The 23006-nt window shown below is 34.3% G+C and overlaps 2 protein-coding genes across 2 annotated transcripts; both read left to right on the top strand.

The window, feature by feature from the left end:
- The first annotated feature begins 12468 nt into the window (after positions 1-12468).
- Positions 12469-13393, top strand: LOC127081811 (uncharacterized). Its single transcript, XM_051022037.1, has 2 exons — positions 12469-12549; positions 12815-13393. Exons 1-2 carry the CDS (start codon positions 12469-12471, stop codon positions 13391-13393), a joined length of 660 nt encoding a protein of 219 aa, XP_050877994.1.
- Positions 13394-21498: 8105 nt separating this feature from the next.
- Positions 21499-22554, top strand: LOC127081809 (F-box/kelch-repeat protein At3g23880-like; the record flags this gene model as incomplete). The annotated part of the gene is made up of 1 exon (XM_051022036.1): positions 21499-22554. A coding segment is annotated over one exon (1056 nt), but the record flags the coding sequence as incomplete, so codon positions are not given.
- Positions 22555-23006: the final 452 nt, after the last annotated feature.

Raw genomic sequence — 23006 nt, 5'->3', positions numbered from 1 at the left:
ACCATCGTTGTACAATGTTTGTGGTTGGTGTACAATGTATGGGGAGGTAGGGATGAAGGGAAGCCATTCCAGTTGGAAGAAATCTTGGGATGCAACAAAGCCAACAAGTTTCTTTTCAAAGGAAGCCATCATAGTTGGAAGAAACCTTGCAAAATTTCGTTAAAGTTAATCAAAGTAGCTTTGAGCAGGTAACTATGAACCATGAAATTTTGAGCAGAAACCATGATGCGTCAATAAAAAAATTGGAGATGCAGATTGGTCAATTATCCAGACAAATAAATTATTTACCAAGCTCAAGTAGAGGATTCACCGGTGACACCATTGATAATCCCAAGAATGAAACACGCGAGGTTGTGGAAATGAATTTTGGGGTGATCACTAGAATAGAGGAAGCTGAAAAAGATAAAGAGGACGAAATTGAGAAAAAGGAAGGTGGAATTGAAAAGAAGGAGAGTGAAAAAACAAGGTGACGAAGAGGAAAGAGGAGTCACCCTTGGTCACTTCATAGATAAAAAATCTCTTTTTGGAAGAGAACAAAGGGGCAAATCTTGAATGAACCAAATCCAACTTTACCAGATTACATAAAACCACCATATCCCATCATTAAGATGAAACTGGTACATGAGGATGAGGCTCGAATGTTTGAAAAATTAAAAGAACTGTTGAGACAACTTCAGGTATGTATCTGTTTTCATGAAATTTTACAATTAATTCCCAAGTTTGTTAAGTTTATGTAGGTATTGCTGAAAGGTGAAAAGAGGAGGTTGACTCAAGAACATGTCAACATGACAAAGAAAGAGGAGGAGGTTGAACCGTCAGAAGTTCCACCAAAGATGAAGGATCCAGGAGAGTTCCATATCACTTGCACCATTGGTGGTTAAAAATCACACATGCTTTATGTGACTTAGGATCAAGCATCAATGTCATGCCGCTAAGTAAATTTAAGAAATTGGAGATAGGAGAGATAACACCGAGCAACATGAAACTCACTTTGGCTGATTCATTTATGACTCGTCCACTTGGTGTTGTACAAGATGTGCTAGTTCATGACGATGGTTTGACCTTCCCTGCAAACTTTATGGTGATCGACATCAAAAATGATTCAGAAGGGTCATAAATTTCGGGCGCCCATTCTTGGCAACCAGGAAGGCAAAAATAGATGTGGAGACAAGTGAATTGATCTTTAAGTTTGATAAGGAGAAAATGGTGTTTCATTCGACACCATATGCGGAGGATCTTGAGACATGTTATCAATTGAAAGAGAAAGGTAATGAAGTTCACAAGAGGATAAAAAAAAGAGTTTTCACCGGCGTGAGGGCATCCCTTGCACCTGACGTGTTTTGAGAATAAGGCGTCAAGCTAATGACAGAAAAGAAGCGCTGGATGGGAGGCAATCCACCAATTTTTAATTATTTTTTGTTTTGCATAATTTATTTTATTTCTATTCAAGACCATCCCAAGAGGAAGTAGCTGCTCAATCATAATTTTTCCAAGAAGATCTCTATTGTTTATAATTAACAAGGTTGACATTGTTTATGTTTTTTTTTCCAGATTGCAAGTTTAGCACTTTAGCATTGAACGGATGATCCAAAATAAACTTGATCATCACAATAGCAACTAGAAAATTGAAGGCGAAGGATGAGAAAAGAATTAACAGACTTGTACTCAACCTACATATACCTCATATGGTAAGGTTAGAGCCAAATATTTACATTGTTCATTTTTTATTCTTTATGAGTGTATCCATGCATTATTCTTTTATCTGGTTTGATCTATTTCCGATTAAGTTATCTGGTTTGACCAACACACACTGAGGCAATTTTTAATTTATAACTTTGAGCCTTTGTAAACCACCATGTAGTAATAGGTATATCCATTGTTAAACACTTTGAGCCTAAGCCTTTCTTTCGGTGGCGTAGCCTAAAATTCTTAGCCATATTACTCGAAAGATCTTTTCTTTCCACCATCTCTTTGGAGTTAGGGAGTAGTCTAGTTCTTAAAGGATATGAAGAAGATTAAGTTTGGGGTTGCTTTTAGAAGTGAGCAAAGTTTAAGTTTGGGGTTGGGGTACTAGAGAATATAATCTAAAATTTCCAAAATTTGTTGTGAAAAAGACGTGGAAAAATGCACATATTCAAAAAAATGAATGAGAAAAGAAAAGAATGATCAAAACTCTTTAGTACTATTAAAAAGGGACAAAGAGGTATGATGATAGAATGAGAACTAGGAACCTAACTCCAAAGGTCTAAACCTACTTTCCTAAAAACATCATACACCAACATAAGCTAAGTTATAACCTGAAAAGTCCTCTAAAGTGTGTGTTGTGATTTTTATGATGAACTCTATTAGAATATGATCAAGCTAAGTTTAATTTTGCATGTTGATTGAGAGATCACCATATCTATTGAGTGAGTTATAGTGAACAATGAGACAGGTTGAGTACTCGTCAATGTTGAGATATTTTCCGAATTCGCTGGATGGAAGTTGGGAGCTAGAACAATGGTCATGTAAAAGAATTATTTAATTTTGTGATGTTCGATTGTTATTGTGCGACTTATTGTCTGTTGAAATATGTAGTAGCAGGCGAGTTATTTGAGGACAAGCAACAATTCAAGTTTGGGATTGTGATGGTAATCCTTTATTGCATATATTAAGTCTAAGAATCGAAGTAAAACAAGGGAAAGTCGAGTAAATATGAAAAAGAATGACCAAAGAATGAGGGAAAAATATCTAAGTTTGCAAATTGTGGACCAAGTGAAAATTTGAGTGAAAAAAGAGTAAAAAAGAGTGAAGCTTCGGAAATAATTACATCCACCTTCACGTAACATCGTACACACGATATGGCATTAAAAGTTGCATCGCTCATGATGCAGGGTATCACGCGCATGATGGTTACTTACTTGGGCCTCTTTCTGACGCGTCCTGGTCCATTCTGACGCCTTTAAAAGAGGAATTTTTGCACTTTCACAAGAGTTACGAAAATTGGAGATTTAAGCATGAATTAGAGAGCACAAGTGGTTATTTTTGGAGCATTGGAGGCCATCTCTTCAAGGTACTTCTTATGTTGTCATTGTTTACCAATTGTGGTATTTTTAATTACACTATGAGTAGCTAAGTTCTTCTAGGTTAGGTTGTGTTATGATGAACCTGTTTCTCAATTGTTGGATTCTATATTGATTTGGCCACTGTATGAACCTACTGATCTATAAACTTATTCAATTGCTTATTATTCATAATTTTTTTATGTGAGATACTCTTTTAATATGATTTTAGGCACATAGGGAATACTGACCATTAGACTATGTGTTGGACCTAAGGCATTGTTGTACTTATGCTGGTTGAATAGGGATAGGAGACCCCGAGTAGTGCATTAGAGAATTAACATTATATACATCGCCTAACCTTGATTACGATGGAGGACTAGGAATGGAAAGCACCGAGTAGTGGTTAGTGAGTTATTTCGTGAGGAATCAGCTATAACGGTTTTGTTAATTCGTCGTAAGGTTATAATGATTAGATAATTCACACAGGGTATCAAACATCAACAATAGAGGAATACAGGATTCTACAGAATAACCTGTCCGCTTTCATGATATTATTTTCTCGTTTATTTACTTTTCATACTAAAACTCAAAAATCCCCCTTTTTACTAGTTTTTCTTAATTACACACATTTTGTCTTGCTTGGAGGAAGTCCCTGTGGATTCGATCTTTTTATTACTTCGATATTATCAATACACTTGTCGAGAAGTCATCAGTTGTACTATGTGTTAACCACACAATGTATAAACAATAAATTGATGATGTATTTGAAGGAAAATTGCGATCCAAAATGCAGTAGAAAATAATTTTATTTCTCTAGTGATCCTTACGAATGGGCATGATCAATGATATAAACCGTTAGCTCTTGTGGAGATTGAAATCTTTGATGCAAATCTAAGGAGTAATCATGAGCGTTGAATGGTGACAACGCCTTTACTCAATCCACACGAACAAATTCCTTCAGTCTCAGTGCTAGCTGCTACGAATAAAGGCTTTGAGTGAGTGAGTGAGAGAGAGAGAGAGAGAGAGAGAGAGAGAGAGAGAGAGAGAGAGAGAGAGAGAAACAAATTTTCATCAAGTGAAATGCTTTTGCACAGGGGTTTTATTTATAGAACCACTTGTGTGGGTTTCAAGCTAAAAAACTCACTTAAGTGTATGTGGCCCATATCTTATTGTATATCGTAAATCACTTAAGCGCGTGGTACCTTACCATATTTTATATTCTACTTAAGTGCGACGTACCTTATGATGTTCTACAATTCACTTAAGTAAACCGTACCTTACGGTGTTCCTCATTTACTCTGTCTCTCATCAATCCTTCCTTTTGTGTGTGACCTTGTAGGTTTTCGCGATATTGACACGTATATTAAATCACGTATTTAACATAATAAACAGTAAGTGGTATCTAGCAACACATCATTGCTATCCAAGACATAAAAATGTCATGTGATCTGACAAATCCCTTTATGTGACAATACTTATGTGTATAATTACCCTTTTGCCCTTATGTCTATATTGAACACAAGGCATAGACCGTATCATCCTTGTCCAATTCAATATTGGACCCTTAGACACTTATCCTGTTATGCAGGATGGGCAAATTCCATTTAGGTCACTCATGTCCCTGAGCATGCTCCGTGGAGTACCCATAAACTGTCTTTATGTTCATCCAGTTACGGACAATGTTTAATTAGTAATAAAACACTTAGCTCTACATCTAGGTCCAAAGTGGTTTCAGGTCAAAGGGTGGTATACACCACTATCACCATGATAATAACTTATGACACTTTGCATAAAATTCTATGTAGTATTCTCGTAGCGGGTCAATCCAGTATAAATATTACTCATAATATTCATACCTATGTTTAATAATTGATAACTCCTTATCCTTGATCCATGAGATGTGATAATCAGTTTATATACATAATAGTTGTAATGCTTTAATGTTATCCCACTTCAAAACAAATCTCGACTACGGATACTGTAAGAATAATGTCCTTATGTTTAATGGGATCTCATGATTAAGTCACACTTGATACATTAAACGGACTAGCTATTCTAGGGACTTTATTAAACAAACATAATAAAAAAACCTTTTATTATTAAGAAATAATTCTATACAAGTACCAAAAGTATTGACCTCTAGGGCTTACACCAACAATCTCCCACTAGCACTAGAGCCAATCAGGCATACCCCTAATACCCATAGATCTAGTATGACCATCATGCTTCTTCTGCGCAAGAGGCTTTGTCAGTAGGTCAACAATATTGTCAAGTGTAGGTACTCTGCATATTTTCACATCTCCTCTATCTATTATCTCTCGAATTAGGTGATAATGCCTAAGTATGTGTTTGGATCGTTGATGAGATATAGGCTCCTTAGCTTGTGCGATAGCACCATTGTTATCACAATAGAGCAATATATGAACTATACCAAGCTCACTAATGAACTTTTTGATCTAAACAACTTCCTTTGTTGCACTTAAGGTAGAAATATACTCGACCTCGGTTGTAGAATCAGCAACTGTATCTTGCTTTGAACTTTTCCAGCCCACAACGCCACCGTTTAAGCAGAGCACATAACCAGATTGCGATCTAAAGCCACTTCTTGAGAAAGTTATTTATAACTATGCTTCTATCATGTACCATCAACAAACCACATCATCTATTACAACGAACATGGATTTGGCTATGCGATCGTATTCTATATCAATAAAGAAACAAGACAAACAACATAAGTTCATTTTATAATATTTATGATATGTTAATAATTGTCGATAATTTCATAACTTTTTGCATTTTTTAAGTATTCTAACATCAATGAGAATGTTTTCATGTGTATGTTAAATTTATAGATATTATGCATAACACCTTTGTATTATAACAAATACCAAGATTGATTTCTATATAGTTTGGTTTATAATTTATAACTTTTAATTTATATTATTCAGACTTACATTTGACCGAGGAAGAAATAAAGAATTTGACGCTTATTGAAATTTAGAATTTGTTGCAAGCAAATCGAAGAAGTTTGTCTGAATTTAAAGGAATGCCTAAACCAAACTCATATGTCACATAGCACGTTAGGAACATGCTGATCTATGATGAACGCAATTATGATTGTGATATTGAACGTCAAAAATTCTATGATCTATTTTGTTCACTTACATGTAATTAAACTAAGAGCAAAACAATTTTGTATCCAACATATGTTACTAAGATATATATTTGAATTTTTATTGATAGCCAATATTTTTCGATTGATAGACGAGCAACGTTCAATTTTTGATAAGATCATGCAAGCTGTGAACAGTGGAAAATGAGAGGTATTTCTTTTACATGACTATGATGGGACTGGAAAAACTTTAATGTGGATAACTCTTTCAAGTGCATTGCATTCTAATTTTTTTTTGTTCTTACTGTTACTTCAAGTGGTATAGCTTCCTTATTATTTCCAGGTGGAAGAACAATACAGTCAAAGTTCAAAATCTCTGTACCAACACTTGAAAATTCCACTTGCAACATTGAGAAAAAAACAGAACATTCAGAATTGTTGTAAGTAACTAATTTGATAATATGAGATGAAGCACCAATGTCCCATGAAAACTACTTTGAGGCTTTGGATAAAACACTTAAAGATATCATGACAGAGCACGGTTATAAGAATTTAATATTTGGTGGCAAAGTCGTTGTTTTTGGAGGAGATTTTAGACAAATTTTTCCTATTGTTCCAAGAGCAGGTCGCTCAGATATAATACATGCTTCAATTAGCTCTTCATATGTATGATACTATTGTGAACTACTTACTCTAACAAAAAATATGCGACTTCAACAAGGTTCAGGAAATACAAGTTCACGGGAACTGACTGAATTCTCACAATGGATATTAAAAGTTGGAGATAGAAAGATTTGTGAACCAAATGACGGTATTGTAGATATTGAAGTTCCAGAGAGCTGCTAATTTCATGGTTTGACGATCATATAAAGGCAATTGTAGAGAGCACGTATCCAAATCTGTTAGAAAATTACAAGAATGGAGACTTCTTTGATTCTTGCGTCAACGATTGAAGTTGTGGACAAAATTAATAATTATTTTTGTTGCATATAAATGTTTCTTAATCAATATCAGTTTCTAATGTATTAATTCACTTCTTTTCCATTTTTAAGGAGAAGAAAAGGAGTAACTGAGTTTTGATTCAATAGATACAACAAAGTCCAATTATAATCAAGTTTATGAAGTTCTAACTCCAACATTTTTTAGTTCTCTAAGAATGCCAGGTCTACCAAATCATAAAATCAAACTAAAAGTTGGAACACCCATCATGCTAATGCAAAATTTGGATTAGGCAGAAGGGTTTTGCAATGGAACAAGATTAAAAATTTACAAAATTAGCAAAGCACGTGGTAGAGGCTAAAATTATGTCTGGAAAAGAACATTGGAAACATAATTTACATTCCACTGATGTCTATGTCACCTTCTGAATCACCATAGTCATTCAAGTTGATTAGGATATATTTCCGCTGGCTTCAATGTGTATGTTAAATTTATAGATATTATGCATAAAGCCTTTGTATTATAACAAATACCAAGATTCATTTCCATACTATTTGGTTTGTAAATAATCACAATGCATTAACCTAATATTACCTTTAGCTAACGTGTGCATTAAATTACAATGCGTTCTTGATGACGATCCATCATTGCATATATTTAGTCGAAGAATCAAAGAAAAACAAGTGAAAGTCGAGCAAATATGAGGAAGAATGACCAAAGAATGAGGGAAAATAGCTAAGTATGCAAATTGTGGAATTAGTGAAAATTTGAGTGAAAAAGGAACAAAAAAGAGTGAAGCTTCGAAAATAATCACATCCAACATCGCGCATGCAATAAGGCATTAAAAGTTGTATCGCGTACGTGATGCAGAGTATCACGCGCGCGATGGTCACTTTTCTGGACCTTTTTCTAACGCGTTCTGGTCCATTCTTGCACCTTTAAAAGGGGAATTTCCGCACTTTCACAAGAGTTACGAAAATTTGAGATTGAAGCACGAATTAGAGAGCACAAGTGGTGATTTTTGGAGCATTGGAACCCATTGATGGCGATCTCTTCAAAGGACTTCTTATGTTATCATTTTTTATTTATCAATTGTGGTATTTTTAATTACACTATGAGTAGCTAAATTCATCTAGGTTAGGTTATTTTATGATTAACTTGTTTCTCAACTGTTGGATTCTATGTTGATTTGACCATTGTATGAACTTATTGATCTATAATCTTATTCAATTGCTTATTGTTCGTAATGCTTTCTATGTGAGATACTCTTTTAATCTAATTTTAGGTACATAGAAAATACTGACCATTAATCTATGTGTTGGACCTAGGGCATTATTGTACTTATGCTGGTTGAATAGGGATATGAGACCCCGAGTAGTGACTTAGAGAATTAACGTTCTATACATCGCCTAACTTTGCTTACGCTGGCAAACTAGGAATAGAAAGCTCCGAGTAATGGTTAGTGAGTTATTTCGTGAGGAATCAGCTATAACGGCTGTGTTAATTCGTCGTGAGGTTATAATGATTAGATTATTCATACAGGGCATCAAACATCAACAAGAGAGGAATGTAGGATTCTACAACACAACCTGACCGCTTTCATGACATTGTTTTCTCGTTTATTTACTTTTTGCATTAAAACTTGAAAACCCCCCTTTTTACTAGTTTTTCTTAATTTCACACATTTTGTCTTGCTTGGAGGCAGTCCATGTGGATTTGATCTTTTTATTACTTCGACATTATAGTACATTTGTCAAGAAGTCACCAAGTTTTTGGCGCTGTTGTCGGGGATTGTTGATTTTTCAACAAGGCGATGTTTGTGCAATTTTTATTTTTATTTGTAATTTTAATTTTTGTTTTATTTTATTGTTTATTATAGTGCTACTGAGGTATTTTCTGTTTGTGTATGTGCAGTTTGGGATCACAATTAATTCAATTGGATCAAGAAATTGAAAGAGTCGTACGTGCTCTTAGAAAAGCAGTTAGAGAAGCAGCTCTAGACGGAGAAATACCAGAAGAAGAGCAACAATTAAGTTCTTCTGAATCTGAAGAAGAAATAATGGCAGCTGCATAACCCCTCACTATGGAGGACTACTGTAAACAAACTGATGAAGGACAGGTTTCTGGGGGGTTTATACCGACAGACCCTGCTAACTTTGATATTAAAAATTTTATGCTTTCAGGTTTAAAGGAGAATATGTTTGACGAAAACGCGATTAGAGATCCATGGGCGCATCTTGCACGCTTATATGAACTTCAATGTGCAAACCTACTGATGTCACTGAAGACTAGGTTAAACTGAGGTTGTTTAGGTTCTCATTGATTGGAAGGGCGAAAGTTTGATTACTTTGCCTTCCGAATGGAATAATCTGGACTTGGAAGGAATTGGAAGATAGATTCCTTGAAAGATTTTTTACTACCACTCAGTTTACCGAGCGCCGATTAGAAATTATTGATTTTGAGCAGCAGGAAACTGAGTCACTTTATGAGTCTTGGGAAGTATTCAAAATTTTGATGCGCAAATGCCCAAATCATAATACGAATAATATAGAGCATATGCAAAACTTCATCAAAGGTATCAAGAGTCAAACTCACATGTTGTTTGATGATTTTACGAGAGGTACTATCTGCCAAATGACCGAGCCACAAGTAAAAGACCTCACTGAGAATATGTGTACGAATGAGTACCGTTTAAAAAGTGAAAGGCTGGTCAAGCTTGAAACTGTGGGCACACCTAAAGGTATGTTACCTCTTAATACTCATATTGCTCTTTTAGTTCAAATTGAATTGTTAAATAAAAATATAGCGGAAAATAGCTTAGGTAGAGTTAACATAAGCCAGGTACAAACACTTAGGTATGATTTATGTGGAGGAGAACATGCGAATGGAATGCGTTCGTTGGAAGGGGAAAGTGAGGAGGTCAAATTTGCTAATTTCCAAAAGAACAATCCATATTCCAACACATACAATTCAGGTTGGAAAGACCACCAAATTTTCGTTGTAGAAATAATCAAAGTTCAAATGCCAACGAAGGGATGCAACAAAGCCAACAAGCTCTGTTTCAAAGAAAGTCATCACAATTGAAAGAAACCTTGCAGAATTTCATTAAAGTTAATCAAAGTAGCTTTGAGTAGGTAACTAGGAACCATGAAATTTTGAGCAGAAACCATGATGCATCAATAAATTTTTTGGAGACGCAAATTGGTTAATTATCCAGACAAATAACTTCTTTACCAAGCTCAAGTGGAGGATTCACCAGTAACACCGTTGATAATCCCAAGAATGTAACATGCAAGGTTGTGGAAATGGATTTTGGGGTGATTACTGTAACACCCTCCTAAAATACCCCAAATATTTATTTAAAATAATAAAAATATCAATCAGAGTAATTATGCCCCGAAGGGTGTCACACAATCATTTCACAAACAATCATCAAAATATCCTATCATGCTCATTTATTTAATCAAATTAAGACACTTTTGCATAATTCGCAGCGGATACAAAATAACAACATTCAAATCATGTACTACATTACATGTAAAGTTGTTCAACAACCAAAGAAAACATAGCAAAACATCCCATCCCGATGTTACATCTACCAGAGCATGACCCACTAAGGACTACACTAGACTCCCAGGACTAGCTCCTATTCAATCACGGCTCGTTACCTGAAAACATAGTTGTAAGGGTGAGTTCCTCAATCGATATAATAAGCATTATAAAATATCATGTAATGCTAAGTAATATAACACATATCATCACCCTAATCAGATTACACATATTCATGCAACGACAATATCAACTCATAATCATCACCATCATCATACTCAAACTCAAACAATCATAAAACACACGTATAATATTGGAATGCATCCATTCATATTATACGCCATACATACATATATTATGCAATGAGACTCCATGCATGCGGTACCGACTACTCGTGAACATATAGTTCAACCTCACCGACCAAATCCAGGTACGGCTACCAAGCTCACTAGTCCCACTCATTTGAGACCTAGTGACTCACATCACTAATTCTTCACCATGGGAATTAGCTACCACCCCAAGGGCTATGCTATGCACGCTAAATCACCTAGCATGCAAACATCAACAACAATCCACAATAACTCATCACTAATTCCTCACCATGGGAATTAGCTACCACCATAAAGGCCACAACATGCATGCTAATCACCTAGCAATGCTACATCATCAACAACAATTCAAGAATAGATATATGCTCACACTCTAAGCCATAAAACAGTCTATTCACAAATACACACATAACTGATACATTCACAGCATCATGCATACCATCACACATCATCAGTGTTTTATCACATAAGCATATCAGATCATGCCAAAGAACAACCACAGTATTAGCACACTCTACTAATACCTATACTACTTAAAACAACGGGAAATGATCCCTAATACATCATACATCGGCTAAATCACATTACTCAGCTGAATAACCAAAAACTGCACAACAACAGCACAGAAAAACCACAATCCTGCCCATACGCGTATTGCCTAACCCCATACGCGTATGGCCCATTCCTCAGCCAAAACCCATACGCGTAACACCATCCCATACGCGTATGCTACGCGTACCACATCCCCATACGCGTACCAACAGAGAGCAAAACACGTTCAAAACATCATCTTCCTCATCCATACGCGTATTGCCTAGTGCCATACGCGTACCATGCCATCTCATACGCGTATTGCCTAGTGCCATACGCGTATGACCAGAAACCAGAATTTCCAGATCTGCAATGGCTTCCTCTGCTACGAGATCTATCCAATTCAACCTTCCACAGTCCAATTTTACTCAATAATCGTTCATATCATCTAACACGAACCATATCTTATTCAATCTCACAATTTCTAACACTATTGCATCTAATTCCTACGAATTCCTTTCAATTTAGTCCAGATTTCGTTCATCCCAAAAGTTCTCAATTTCATCATGCATCATTCAAATCACAGGTAAATCAATGGTTTATCACTACCCATTACATATTATCCCATAATACCCATTAAACGATGATAAACCCCCCTTACCTGAGTTAATCCGGCGAATCTCTGAGCTTCAAGCTTTTCCTTCCTTCAACCCTCGTTCTCTGGCTCTTTGCCCTTTTCCCTTTTCCACTTTTCTGTCTCTTTTTCCTTTTCACGTGAAAATGAACCTTTTTACTAAATGGGACCTTTTTCTAACTTCCAACTTTTATTCCAATAAAATAAAATAATGACCCAATAATAATAATTCCAATAATAAAATCCAATTAATCAATTAAATTAATAAATATTATATTAATTTAAATTAATTAATTATCCTTATTTCATCGGGGTGTTACAATTACTAGAATGGAGGAAGCTGAAAAGGTTAAAGAGGATGAAATTGAGAAAAGGAAGGTGGAATTGAAAAGGAGGAGAGTGAAAATCAAGGTGACAAAGAGGAAATAGGAGTCACATTTGGTCACTTCATAGATAAGAAATCTCCTTGGAAGAGAAGGAACAAATCTTGAATGAACTGAATCCACCTTTACCACATTACATAAAACCACCATATCCCATCATTAATAAGAAACTGGTACATGAGGATGAGACTTGAATTTTTGAAAATTTTAAAGAAGTGTTGAGATAACTTTAGGTAAGTATCTCTTTTCATGAAATATTAGAATTAATTACCAAGTTTGCTAAGTTTATGTAGGTATTGCTAAAAGGTGAAAAATGGAGATTGACTCAAGAACATATCAACATGACAGAGAAAGAGGAGACGGTTGAACCGTCGGAACTTCCACCAAAGATGAAGGATCCAGGAGAGTTCAACATCACTTGCACCATTGGTGGGTTAAAAATCCCACATGCTTTATGTGACTTAAGATCGAGCATCAATGTCATGCCGCTAAGAAAATTTAAGAGATTGGAGATAGGAGAGATAACATCGAGCAACATGACACTTACTTTGGTTGATTCATTTGTGACTTGTCCGCTTGGTGTTGTACAAGATGTGCTAGTTCATGTCATTGGTTTTACCTTCCCTGCAAACTTTGTGGTGATCGACATGAAAAATGATTTGGAAGGGTCAGTAATTCTCGGGCGCCCGTTCTTGGCAACCAGGAAGGCAAAAATAGATGTGGAGACAGGTGAATTGATCTTTAAGTTTGATAAGGAGAAGGTGTTGTTTCATACGATATCATATGTGGAGGATCTTGAGACATGCTATCAATTGAAAGAGGAAGGTAGAGAAGTTCACAAGAGTGTGAAAAAAGAGTTTTCACTGGCGTGAGAGTATCCCTTGCGCCTGATGTGTTTTGAGAATAAGATGTCAAGCTAATGACGGAAAAAAGCATTGAATGGGAGGCAACCCATCAATTTTTAATTAGTTTTTTTTTGTAGAATTTATTTTATTTCAATTCAAGACCATCCCAAGAGGAAGTAGCTACCAAAGCATAATTTTTCCAAGAAGATCTATATTATCTGTAGTTAACAAGGTTGTCACTGTTTATTTATTTTTTCTTCAGATTGCAAGTTTATCATTTTAACATTAAACAAATAATCCAAAAGAAAATTGATCATAACAATAAAAACTAGCAACTTGAAGGCGAAGGATGAGAAATGAATCAATAGACTTGTACTCAGCCTACATATACCTCATCTAGTAAGGTTCGAGCCAAATATTTCCATTGTTCACTTTTGATTATTTATGAGTGTATCCATGAATTATTCTTTTATCTACTTTGATCTATTTTCGATTAAGTTATCTGTTTTGACCAACACACAACGAGGCCATTTTTTATTTATAACTTTGAGCCTTTATAAACCACCATGTAGTAATACGTATATCCATTGCTAAACATTTTGAGCCTAAGCCTTTCTTTCGGTGACATAGCCTAAACTTCTTAGCCATATTACTCGAAAGATGTTTTCTTTCCAGCCTCTTTTTGGAGTTAGGCAGAAGTCCAGTTCTTAAAGAATATGAAAAAGATTAAGTTTGGGGTTGCTCTTAGAAGTGAGCAAAGTTTAAGTTTGGGGTTGGGGTACTAGAGAATATGATCCAAAATTTCAAAATATTGTTGTGAAAAAGAAGTGGAAAAAGGAACATATTCAAAAAAATGAATGAGAAAATAAAAGAATGATAAGTATGATCAAAACTCTCTAGTACTATCAAAAAGGGACAAAGAGGTATGATGATTGAATGAGAACTAGGAGCCAAACTCCCAAGGTTTAAACCTACTTTCCTAAAAAGTCCTACATTAATATAAGCCAAGTTACAACCTAAAAAGTCCTCTAAAGTGTGTGTTGTGGTTTCTATGATCAACTCTATTAGAACATGATCAAGCTTAGTTTAATTGATTTTGCATGTTGATTGAGAGATCACCCTATCCATTGAGTAAGTTATAGTGAAGAGTGAGACAGGTTGAGTACTCGTAAATGTTGAGGATGTTTTTCGAATTCTACAAATGGAAGTTAGGAGCTAGAACAATGGTCAGGTCAAAGAATTATTTAATTTGGTGATGTTCGATTGTTATTGTGCGACTTGTTGTTTGTTGAAATATGCCGTTGCATGCGAGTTACTTGAGGACAAGCAACAATTCAAGTTTGAGGTTGTGATGACAATCTGTCATTGCATATATTAAGTCAATGAATCGAAGTAAAACAAGTGAAAGTCGAGGAAATATGAGGAAGAATGAGGGGAAAATAGCTAAGTATACAAATGACTTAGTAAAAAATTGAGTGAAAAAGGAGTAAAAAAGAGTGAAGCTTCAGATATAATCACATCCACCATCGCACAGCATCACACACGCGGTAGGGCATTTAAAGCTGCATCACGTGCATGATGCAGGGTATCACACGCATGATGGTCACTTATCTGGGCCTGTTCCTGACGTGTTATGGTCCATTCCGACGCTTTTAAAAGGGGGATTTTTGCACTTTCACAAGGGTTATGGAAATTGGAGATTTAAGCACGAATTAGAGAGCACAAGTGGTGATTTTGGGAGCATTGGAAGCCATCTCTTCAAGGGACTTCTTATGTTATCATTGTTTATTAATTATGGTATTTTTAATTACACTATGAGTAGCTAAATTCTTCTAGGTTAGGTTGTGTTATTATGATGAACATGTTTCTCAACTGTTGGATTCTATGTTGATTTGACCACTGTATGAACCTATTGATCTATAATCTTATTAATTGCTTATTGTTCGTAATTATTTTTATGTGAGATACTCTTTTAATCTGATTTTGGACACATAGGAAATACTGACCATTAGTCTATGTGTTGGACCTAAGGCATTGTTGTACTTACGCTGGTTAAATAGGGATAGGAGACCCTGAGTAGTGGCTTAGAGAATTAACATTTTATACATCGCCTAACTCTTCTTACTCTGGCGGACTAGGAATAGAAACCTCCCACTAGTGGTTAGTGAGTTATTTCATGAGGGGTCGGCTATAACGATTTTGTTGATTCACTATGAATTTATAATGATTAGATAATTCATACAAGGTATCAAACATCAACAATAGAGGAATATGGGATTCTACAACACAATCTGTCCACTTTCATGATATTGTTTTCTCATTTATTTACTTTTCACACTGAAACTCGAATACCCCCCTTTTTACTAGTTTTTCTTAATTGCACACATTTTGTCTTGCTTGGAGGCAGTCCCTGTGGATTCGATCTTTTTATTACTTCGAAATTATTGGTACACCTGCCAAGAAGTCATCAGTTGTACTGTGTGTTAATCACACGAAGTATAAACAATAAACTGATGATGTATTACCTCATGTTTCAATTACTACACATTGGCTGCTATCATCATTAAATATACACATTAAGTTGACAGTTTTGTTGCAGATTGTTATTTGCTATAATAATGATTGTAAAGTTTCTCATTCGCCTTAATTAAATGTTTTACTATGATCATAATTGAAGCTTGGTGAATGAACACAATTGTAAACATTGGGGAAGTAATTACTAAACTTAGTAATTAATGAATACTATCACATTTTTTAAAACTAACACAATTTTCTACGTGTTAACCTTTCCACTCTACCACATGTTGTAGTTATTTATAGACAGAAACTGCATGATATCCAACCAACCTATAATTGAAACCATCTAAGTTCAACTTATGTTGTAACACTTATATCATACGTTAAACTTATGTTGTGTGATTTGTTTACGCCACATGTTGTGTTTGTTACAACAGCCCGATGGGTATTATAAGTGTTAAAAGACATTACAATGTTGCAGTTGCACGTCATAGGAGAAAAGATATTCTTAAGAAGGAAGAGAAAAAAAACAAAAAACTGATGAGAATTTCAAAAGGACAAAAGAAAGTACTGATACATTAAGTGCTCCAACAAATCTTCCATTCACCACACCACTTAATGATGTAACTTCTAATGTTCTTAATATTACAAATCAATGTAATAACACATAACTAAATAAAGTAATATTGCAATTTTCAAGAAGAATCAAAGCTAGTGTGGTAAGATCTCTTGGTGTCAATCTCTTCAAAAAGTTTGTAAATGAGAATCATCATGAAGCTTCTTCATCAACAAGTCATAGACCAACAAATGATTATATACTTTTTACTTTTACTCAAAGTCCACATACTGCAAATGATATGTCAGATGATGGAGACTCATCTGATCATTATTCAAGTGAAGAAATGGATGAATACCAAGATGTAGACAATTATAATTGATTGTTTTGAATGGTTCAGTTATTGATTGAAAATAATTAGTGAGTTTCATCTAAGTTATATGGCATATTAGTATCCATTTTTGTTTCCAAGAGGCGAAGATGGTTTTAGAAAGGGTGTGCTTCACAAGAAAACAAATGGAAAAAAGGTAACCAAGATGAATAACCTTACCATTAGAGAATGCCTTACATTTAGAATTCAAACAAGAAGCAATGAACCTCAAACTTTATTGCGCTCAAGGCGTTTGTTTCAAAAAATTTTAGTTGATGTGATGGAATCAAAGAGACTGAATTTTATTCGCAAGAATCAGAAAAAGCTTAGATTTTATAAGTATTCTAATTTGAATGAATATGAAGAAGTAGTTGGCACTTAAGGATTAACTAAAGGTAATAGGGTAGTTCTACCGTCCAGTTACGTTGGAAGTAGGAGGTTCATGGAACAACAATATTTTGATGGAATGGAAATTTGTATCCAGATTGGGTTTCTTGGTCTATTTATCACATTTACTTGCAACCCAAACTGACATGAAATTCAAAGACTTCTTTCGAAGATTAACTTGCAGCCACAAGACCGTCCTGACATCATCTCAAGAGTCTTCAATATAAAATTTAATGAGTTGTTATCCGATCTAACAAAGAAACATATTTTGGATACGATGATTGCATGTAAGTCAAAGAATCACGTCTCATATATTTTTTAATCTTATTCATATCAGCATTTCTATTTCTTTTTGTATTTCGTTTAATGTTTTGATTCAACATCTCTTTTAGATCTTAACACGGTCGAATTTCAAAAGCGTGGTTTACCACATGTGCATATTTTGTTGTTCATACATCCATCATGCAAGTATCCAACAAGGGATGATATAAACAAAAAAAATTCAATTGAGATACCAGACGAAGAAGCAGATAATGAGTTGTATCATTTGGTCAAAACCCACATGATGCATGGTCCATGTTGTTTAGAAAACAAGTCTCGCCTTGCATGAAAAACGGTAAGTGCTCTAAGTTCCTTCCCAAAACATTTCACCATACTACCATTGTTGATTCAGGTGGATACCCTGTATATATGAGAAGACAAAATGGTAATACAGTGATGAAAAATCATGTTGTCCTGGATAACAGGTATGTAGTCCCTTATAATCCAATTTTGTTGAAAAAATTTCAAGCACACATAAACATGGAATGATGTAATCATAGAAGTTCTATCAAGTACTTATTCAAGTATATTAAAAAGGGATATGATAGAATTACGACTATTGTTGTGCAATCAAAATCTGACGGTACTATCGTGCATATAAATGTTGATGGAGTAAATAAATATCTTGATTGTAGATACATGTCACTCAAGTGAAGCATGTTGGAGGATATTTTCATTTCCCATTCACGGTAGAAATCCTATTGTTGAGAGATTGGTTTACCATCTTGAGGGGGAGAATTTTGTTTACTATATTGATCAGGAAATGATAAACTAAGTACTCGATAAACCAAGTGTTAAGGAATCGATGTTTACTTCATGGATGGAAGCAAATAAGACTTATCCAGAGGCAGCAAATTTGACTTATTCTCAATTTATTTCAAAGTTTGTCTATGATAAAAGGTACTGACGTTGGAGACCATATAAAAGGGTCCGTACCATTGGTAGACTTATTTGGATTCCTTCAAATTCAGGTGAATTATATTACTTGAGAATGATGCTAATTTTTGTAAGAGGTTCAACATGCTATAATGATATCAAATACGTGCATGGAAAGGTACACGATAGTTTCATGGATACATGTTTTGAAATGGGATTTCTTGAAGATGACAAAGAATATGTTGCAGCTATACGTGAGGTAACAGATTGGGGTTCAGGTCACTTCTTGAGAAAGTTATTTGTAACTATGCATCTATCCAGTACCATCAATAGACCACGTCATCTATGACAACGAACATGGATTTGGCTATGCGATGGTATTCTATATCAACAAAAACAACAAAAGTAAGTTCATTTTATAATATTTGTGATATGTTAATAATTGTCGGTAACTTCATAACTTTTTGCTTTTTTAAGTATTCTAACATCAATGAGAATGTTTTCATGTGAATGTTAAATTTATATATATTATGCATAACTCCTTTGTATTATAACAAATACCAAGATTGATTTCTATACAGTTTGGTTTGTAATTTATAAATTTTAATTTATATTATTCAGACTTATATTTGACAGAGGAAAAAATAAAGAATCAAACACTTATTGAAATTGAGAATTTGTTTCAATTAAACCGAAGAAGTTTGTATGAATTTAAAGGAATGCCTAAACCAAATTCATATGTCACATAACACGTTGGCAACAAGTTGATTTATGATGAACGTGATTATGATTGTGATATTGAACATCAAAAATTCTATGATTTATTTCGCTCATTTATAGGTAGTTAAACTAAGAGCAAAACAATTTTGTATCCAACATATGTTACTAAGATATATATTTGAATTTTTATTGATAACCTATATTTTTCGATTGATAGACGAGTAACATTTAATTTTTGATAAGATCATGCAAGTTGTGGACAATGGAAAAGGAGAGGTATTTTTTTACATGGCTATGGAGGGACTGGAAAATTTTTCATGTGGAGAACTCTTTCAAGTGCATTGCGTTCTCACAAAAATTGTTCTTGTTGTTGCTTCAAGTGGTATAGCTTCCTTATTATTTCCAGGTGGAAAAACAACACACTCAAAGTTTAAAATCCATGTACCAACACTTGACAATCACACTTGCAACATTGAGAAAAAAATGGAACATTCAAAATTGTTGGAAGTAACTAATTTGATAATATGAGATGAAGCACCAACGTCCCATAAAAACTGCTTTGGGACTTTGGATAAAGCACTTAAAGATATCATGACAGAGCACAATTATATTTGATAATATAAGATATTTGGTGGCAAATTTGTTGTTTTTGGAGGAGATTTTAGACAATTTTTTCACGGTGTTCCAAATGTAGGTCGCTCAGATATAATACATGCTTTAATTATCTCTTCATATGTATGATATTATTTTTAACTACTTACTCTAACAAATATGCGACTTCAACAAGGTTCATGAAATAAAAGTTCACGGGAACTGGCTGAATTCTCACAATGGATATTAAAAGTTGGAGATGAGAATATTTGTGAGCCAAATGACGGTATTGTAGATATTGAAGTTTCCCAAGAGCTGTCAATCTCAAGGTTTGACGATCCTATAAAGGCAATTGTAGAGAGCACATATTCTAATATGTTAGAAAATTAAAAGAATGAAGATTTCTTGCAATGTAGAGCTATTCTTGCTTCAATGATTGAAGTTGTGGAAAAAATTAATAAGTATGTATTAGACTTAATTCCAGGTGAAAATTATGTATGTTGCATATAAATGTTTCTTAATCAATAACAGTTTCTAATATATTAATGTTTCACTTCTTTTCCATTTTGAAGGAGAAGAAAAGGAGTAACTGAGTTCTAATTCAATAGATAAAACAGAGTACAATTATAATCAAGCTTATGAAGTTCTAATTCCATAATTTTTAATTCTCTAAGAACGTCGGGTCTACCAAATCATAAGATAAAGCTAAAAGTTGGAACACCCATCGTGCTAGTGCAAAATTTGGATCAGACAGAAGGCTTATGCAATGAAACAAGATTAAAAATTAACAATATTGGCAAAGCACGTACTAGAGACTAAAATTATGTCTGGAAAAAATATTGGAAAAATAATTTACATTTCACGAATGACTATGTCACCTTCTAAATCACCATGACCATTCAAGTTGATTAGAAGACAATTTCTTATCATTGTCTCATACACAATGACAATAAATAAATTTCAAGTGTATTTGCCTACTAATGTTTTTAGTCATGAGTTGTATGTAGCAATTTCAAGAATGAATAGCAAGAATGGTTTCAAGATCCTAATATATGACAAGAAGAATGCACCGTGTCTGAGTACTACGAATATTGTGTTTAAGGAAGTCTTTCAATAACTATCTTAGATGGTAAACCACTATTCTATTTTTTTATGCTATAACTTTATTTGAATTTTTTAGGGGGTCTTTTTTCTACTTTTATAACTCTAATTTTGGAAATTGAGTTATAACTTATTTATTTATTCATAGTGTTGTAGAACGAATAAATGACTCGTGATCTTATACTTGCTTTGTTGTACTCGCAATTATCTTGATTGACAAAAGTATTTTGATATGCTGATCAACACTTTCTTTTAACTTTTATTATGTAGTAATTCGAAGTTTAAAACATCATTAAACTTTTATTACTATTTTTGTATGTATACAAAATGTTATAATAGACGAGACCCGCATGTTAGCACTGATAAGTTACTAGTTAATATATATATATATATATATATATATATATATATATATATATATATATATATATATATATATATATCCTGAGATTGAGATACGATTATGGCATCTCCTATGGAGAGAAAAAACCCTAACATTAGCGATAAAACCCTAACATTAGCGATTCACTTCCCACGTTTAGCTGCGTTGCAGTGAAGCACCTTGTCCAATTACGATGTGTCTCCAACTTGTGGAATTCTCTACTATCTCTGGATAGATTCGCCAGAAAACACTTTAAGGTATCAACAAGCAAGCAGTCAGATATAACAAACCCTAACATCATTGATTGACTTCCCACTCTTCCTTTTGATATCATAACAGAAATACTCTCTAGGCTACCCGTGAAAATCCTTCTCCAATTTCAATGCGTCTGCAAATCATGGAATTCACTAATATCCGATCACAAATTTGCCAGAAAGCAGTTTAACCTGTCAACCAACCCCAACCTCCACGTCATAAGCTACGACGATCCCTCACAGCGGTATGTTTTAAGGTCTTATCCCCTCCAATCCGTTTTCACCGACCTAACTACTAATTTCATTCAGCTTGGTTTTCCATTTAACAGTCCTTATAAGCACTACTTGCATTACATTGTTGGCTCTTGTGATGGAATTCTTTGTCTTGCCGATTATTGTAACTGTTTTGTTGTATTGTGGAATCCTTCTATTCGAAAATTCAAAGAATTGCCCTCTTTTGAAAAGCCACAAGTGGTTGGTTCAGCAAAGTTTGGCTTCGGCTATGATAATATTTCTCATAATTACAAAGTGGTTGTTGTTTACAACTCATATAGGAGTGCTATCAATGAAGACACAGCTAAAATAAAGGTTTATAATTTGAGAACCAATTCTTGGAGAACCATTCAGACATTTCCTTTCTCTACTTACTTCGGCTATGATCAATCAGGAGTACATGTCAGCGGTACAATTAATTGGTTGGCCGCTACTAAATGGTGTCTTCCACTTTTTATTGTTTCTTTTGATTTAGGTAAGGATTCTTATCAAAAGATTTTTACTCCTGAACATGGACGGATTAATGCATGGTCGAAGTTGTGTGTGTTGAGGGATTGCTTGTGCATAATTTCTTATTATGATGTTTGGGTAATGAAGGAGTATGGAATTAAAGAGTCTTGGACTAAATTGTTCAAAGTTTCTAACTTGCCAGAACAAACTATGTCTTCTTTCTTGACCAAGGCATTATATATTTTTGAAGACGATCAAGTTCTGTTGGTGGAGAGATGGAAAAAGAAGTTGATAGTTTATGATTTAAAGAGTGACACTTTTAAGACTACCGTAAAGTTTCCAACCCTTCCAGAAATCTGCACCGAGAGTTTGATATCACCTTGTTTTTAATAATGTTCTTAATGCTAGGATGTCTCTTGAACATTTTACCCACAATTTATATATTATTTTAATGTGATATTCTTAATTTAATACTAGTTGTCTTTTTTACTACAAAGTAGAATGATTAATTGAATGAATTTGTCAAAATTGGACACATATATGCTACGCTCACAAACATAATATGCATGGATTAGATGGGCCATGTATTGTGTTCTGCAATCAATTATATCATCACATAAATTTGATTCATAATAGCAATAATAAGAATAAAGAAGATCATATGATAGTAAGTAGACGGGGCATGTTTCTGTTTTTGCAAGAAGAGGTAGTTCGGTGTTCTTAACATACTATGAAGCAGGCATGTCGCGGTATGTCGGTGTCCGACACATGTATCACATCCATACGATTGACGTCGTAAAATTAAATAAGTATCGAAAAAGTCATACAAGTGTTTCAAAAAA

The sequence above is a fragment of the Lathyrus oleraceus genome, chromosome 5, assembly GCF_024323335.1.
Source record: "Lathyrus oleraceus cultivar Zhongwan6 chromosome 5, CAAS_Psat_ZW6_1.0, whole genome shotgun sequence".
In the NCBI taxonomy this organism is placed as follows: domain Eukaryota; kingdom Viridiplantae; phylum Streptophyta; class Magnoliopsida; order Fabales; family Fabaceae; genus Lathyrus; species Lathyrus oleraceus.
The sequence above is the reverse complement of the archived record's forward strand: the minus strand, read 5'-3'. Positions and strand labels throughout refer to the sequence as shown.

Excerpts from the sequence above, each read along its gene's own strand:
- LOC127081811 (XM_051022037.1), top strand. The coding sequence starts at position 12,469 with ATGGAGGAAGCTGAAAAGGTTAAAGAGGATGAAATTGAGAAAAGGAAG. Across the intron at positions 12,550-12,814 it reads GGAGGAGAGTGAAAATCAAG|GTATTGCTAAAAGGTGAAAA; the intron begins GTGACAAAGAGG and ends AAGTTTATGTAG.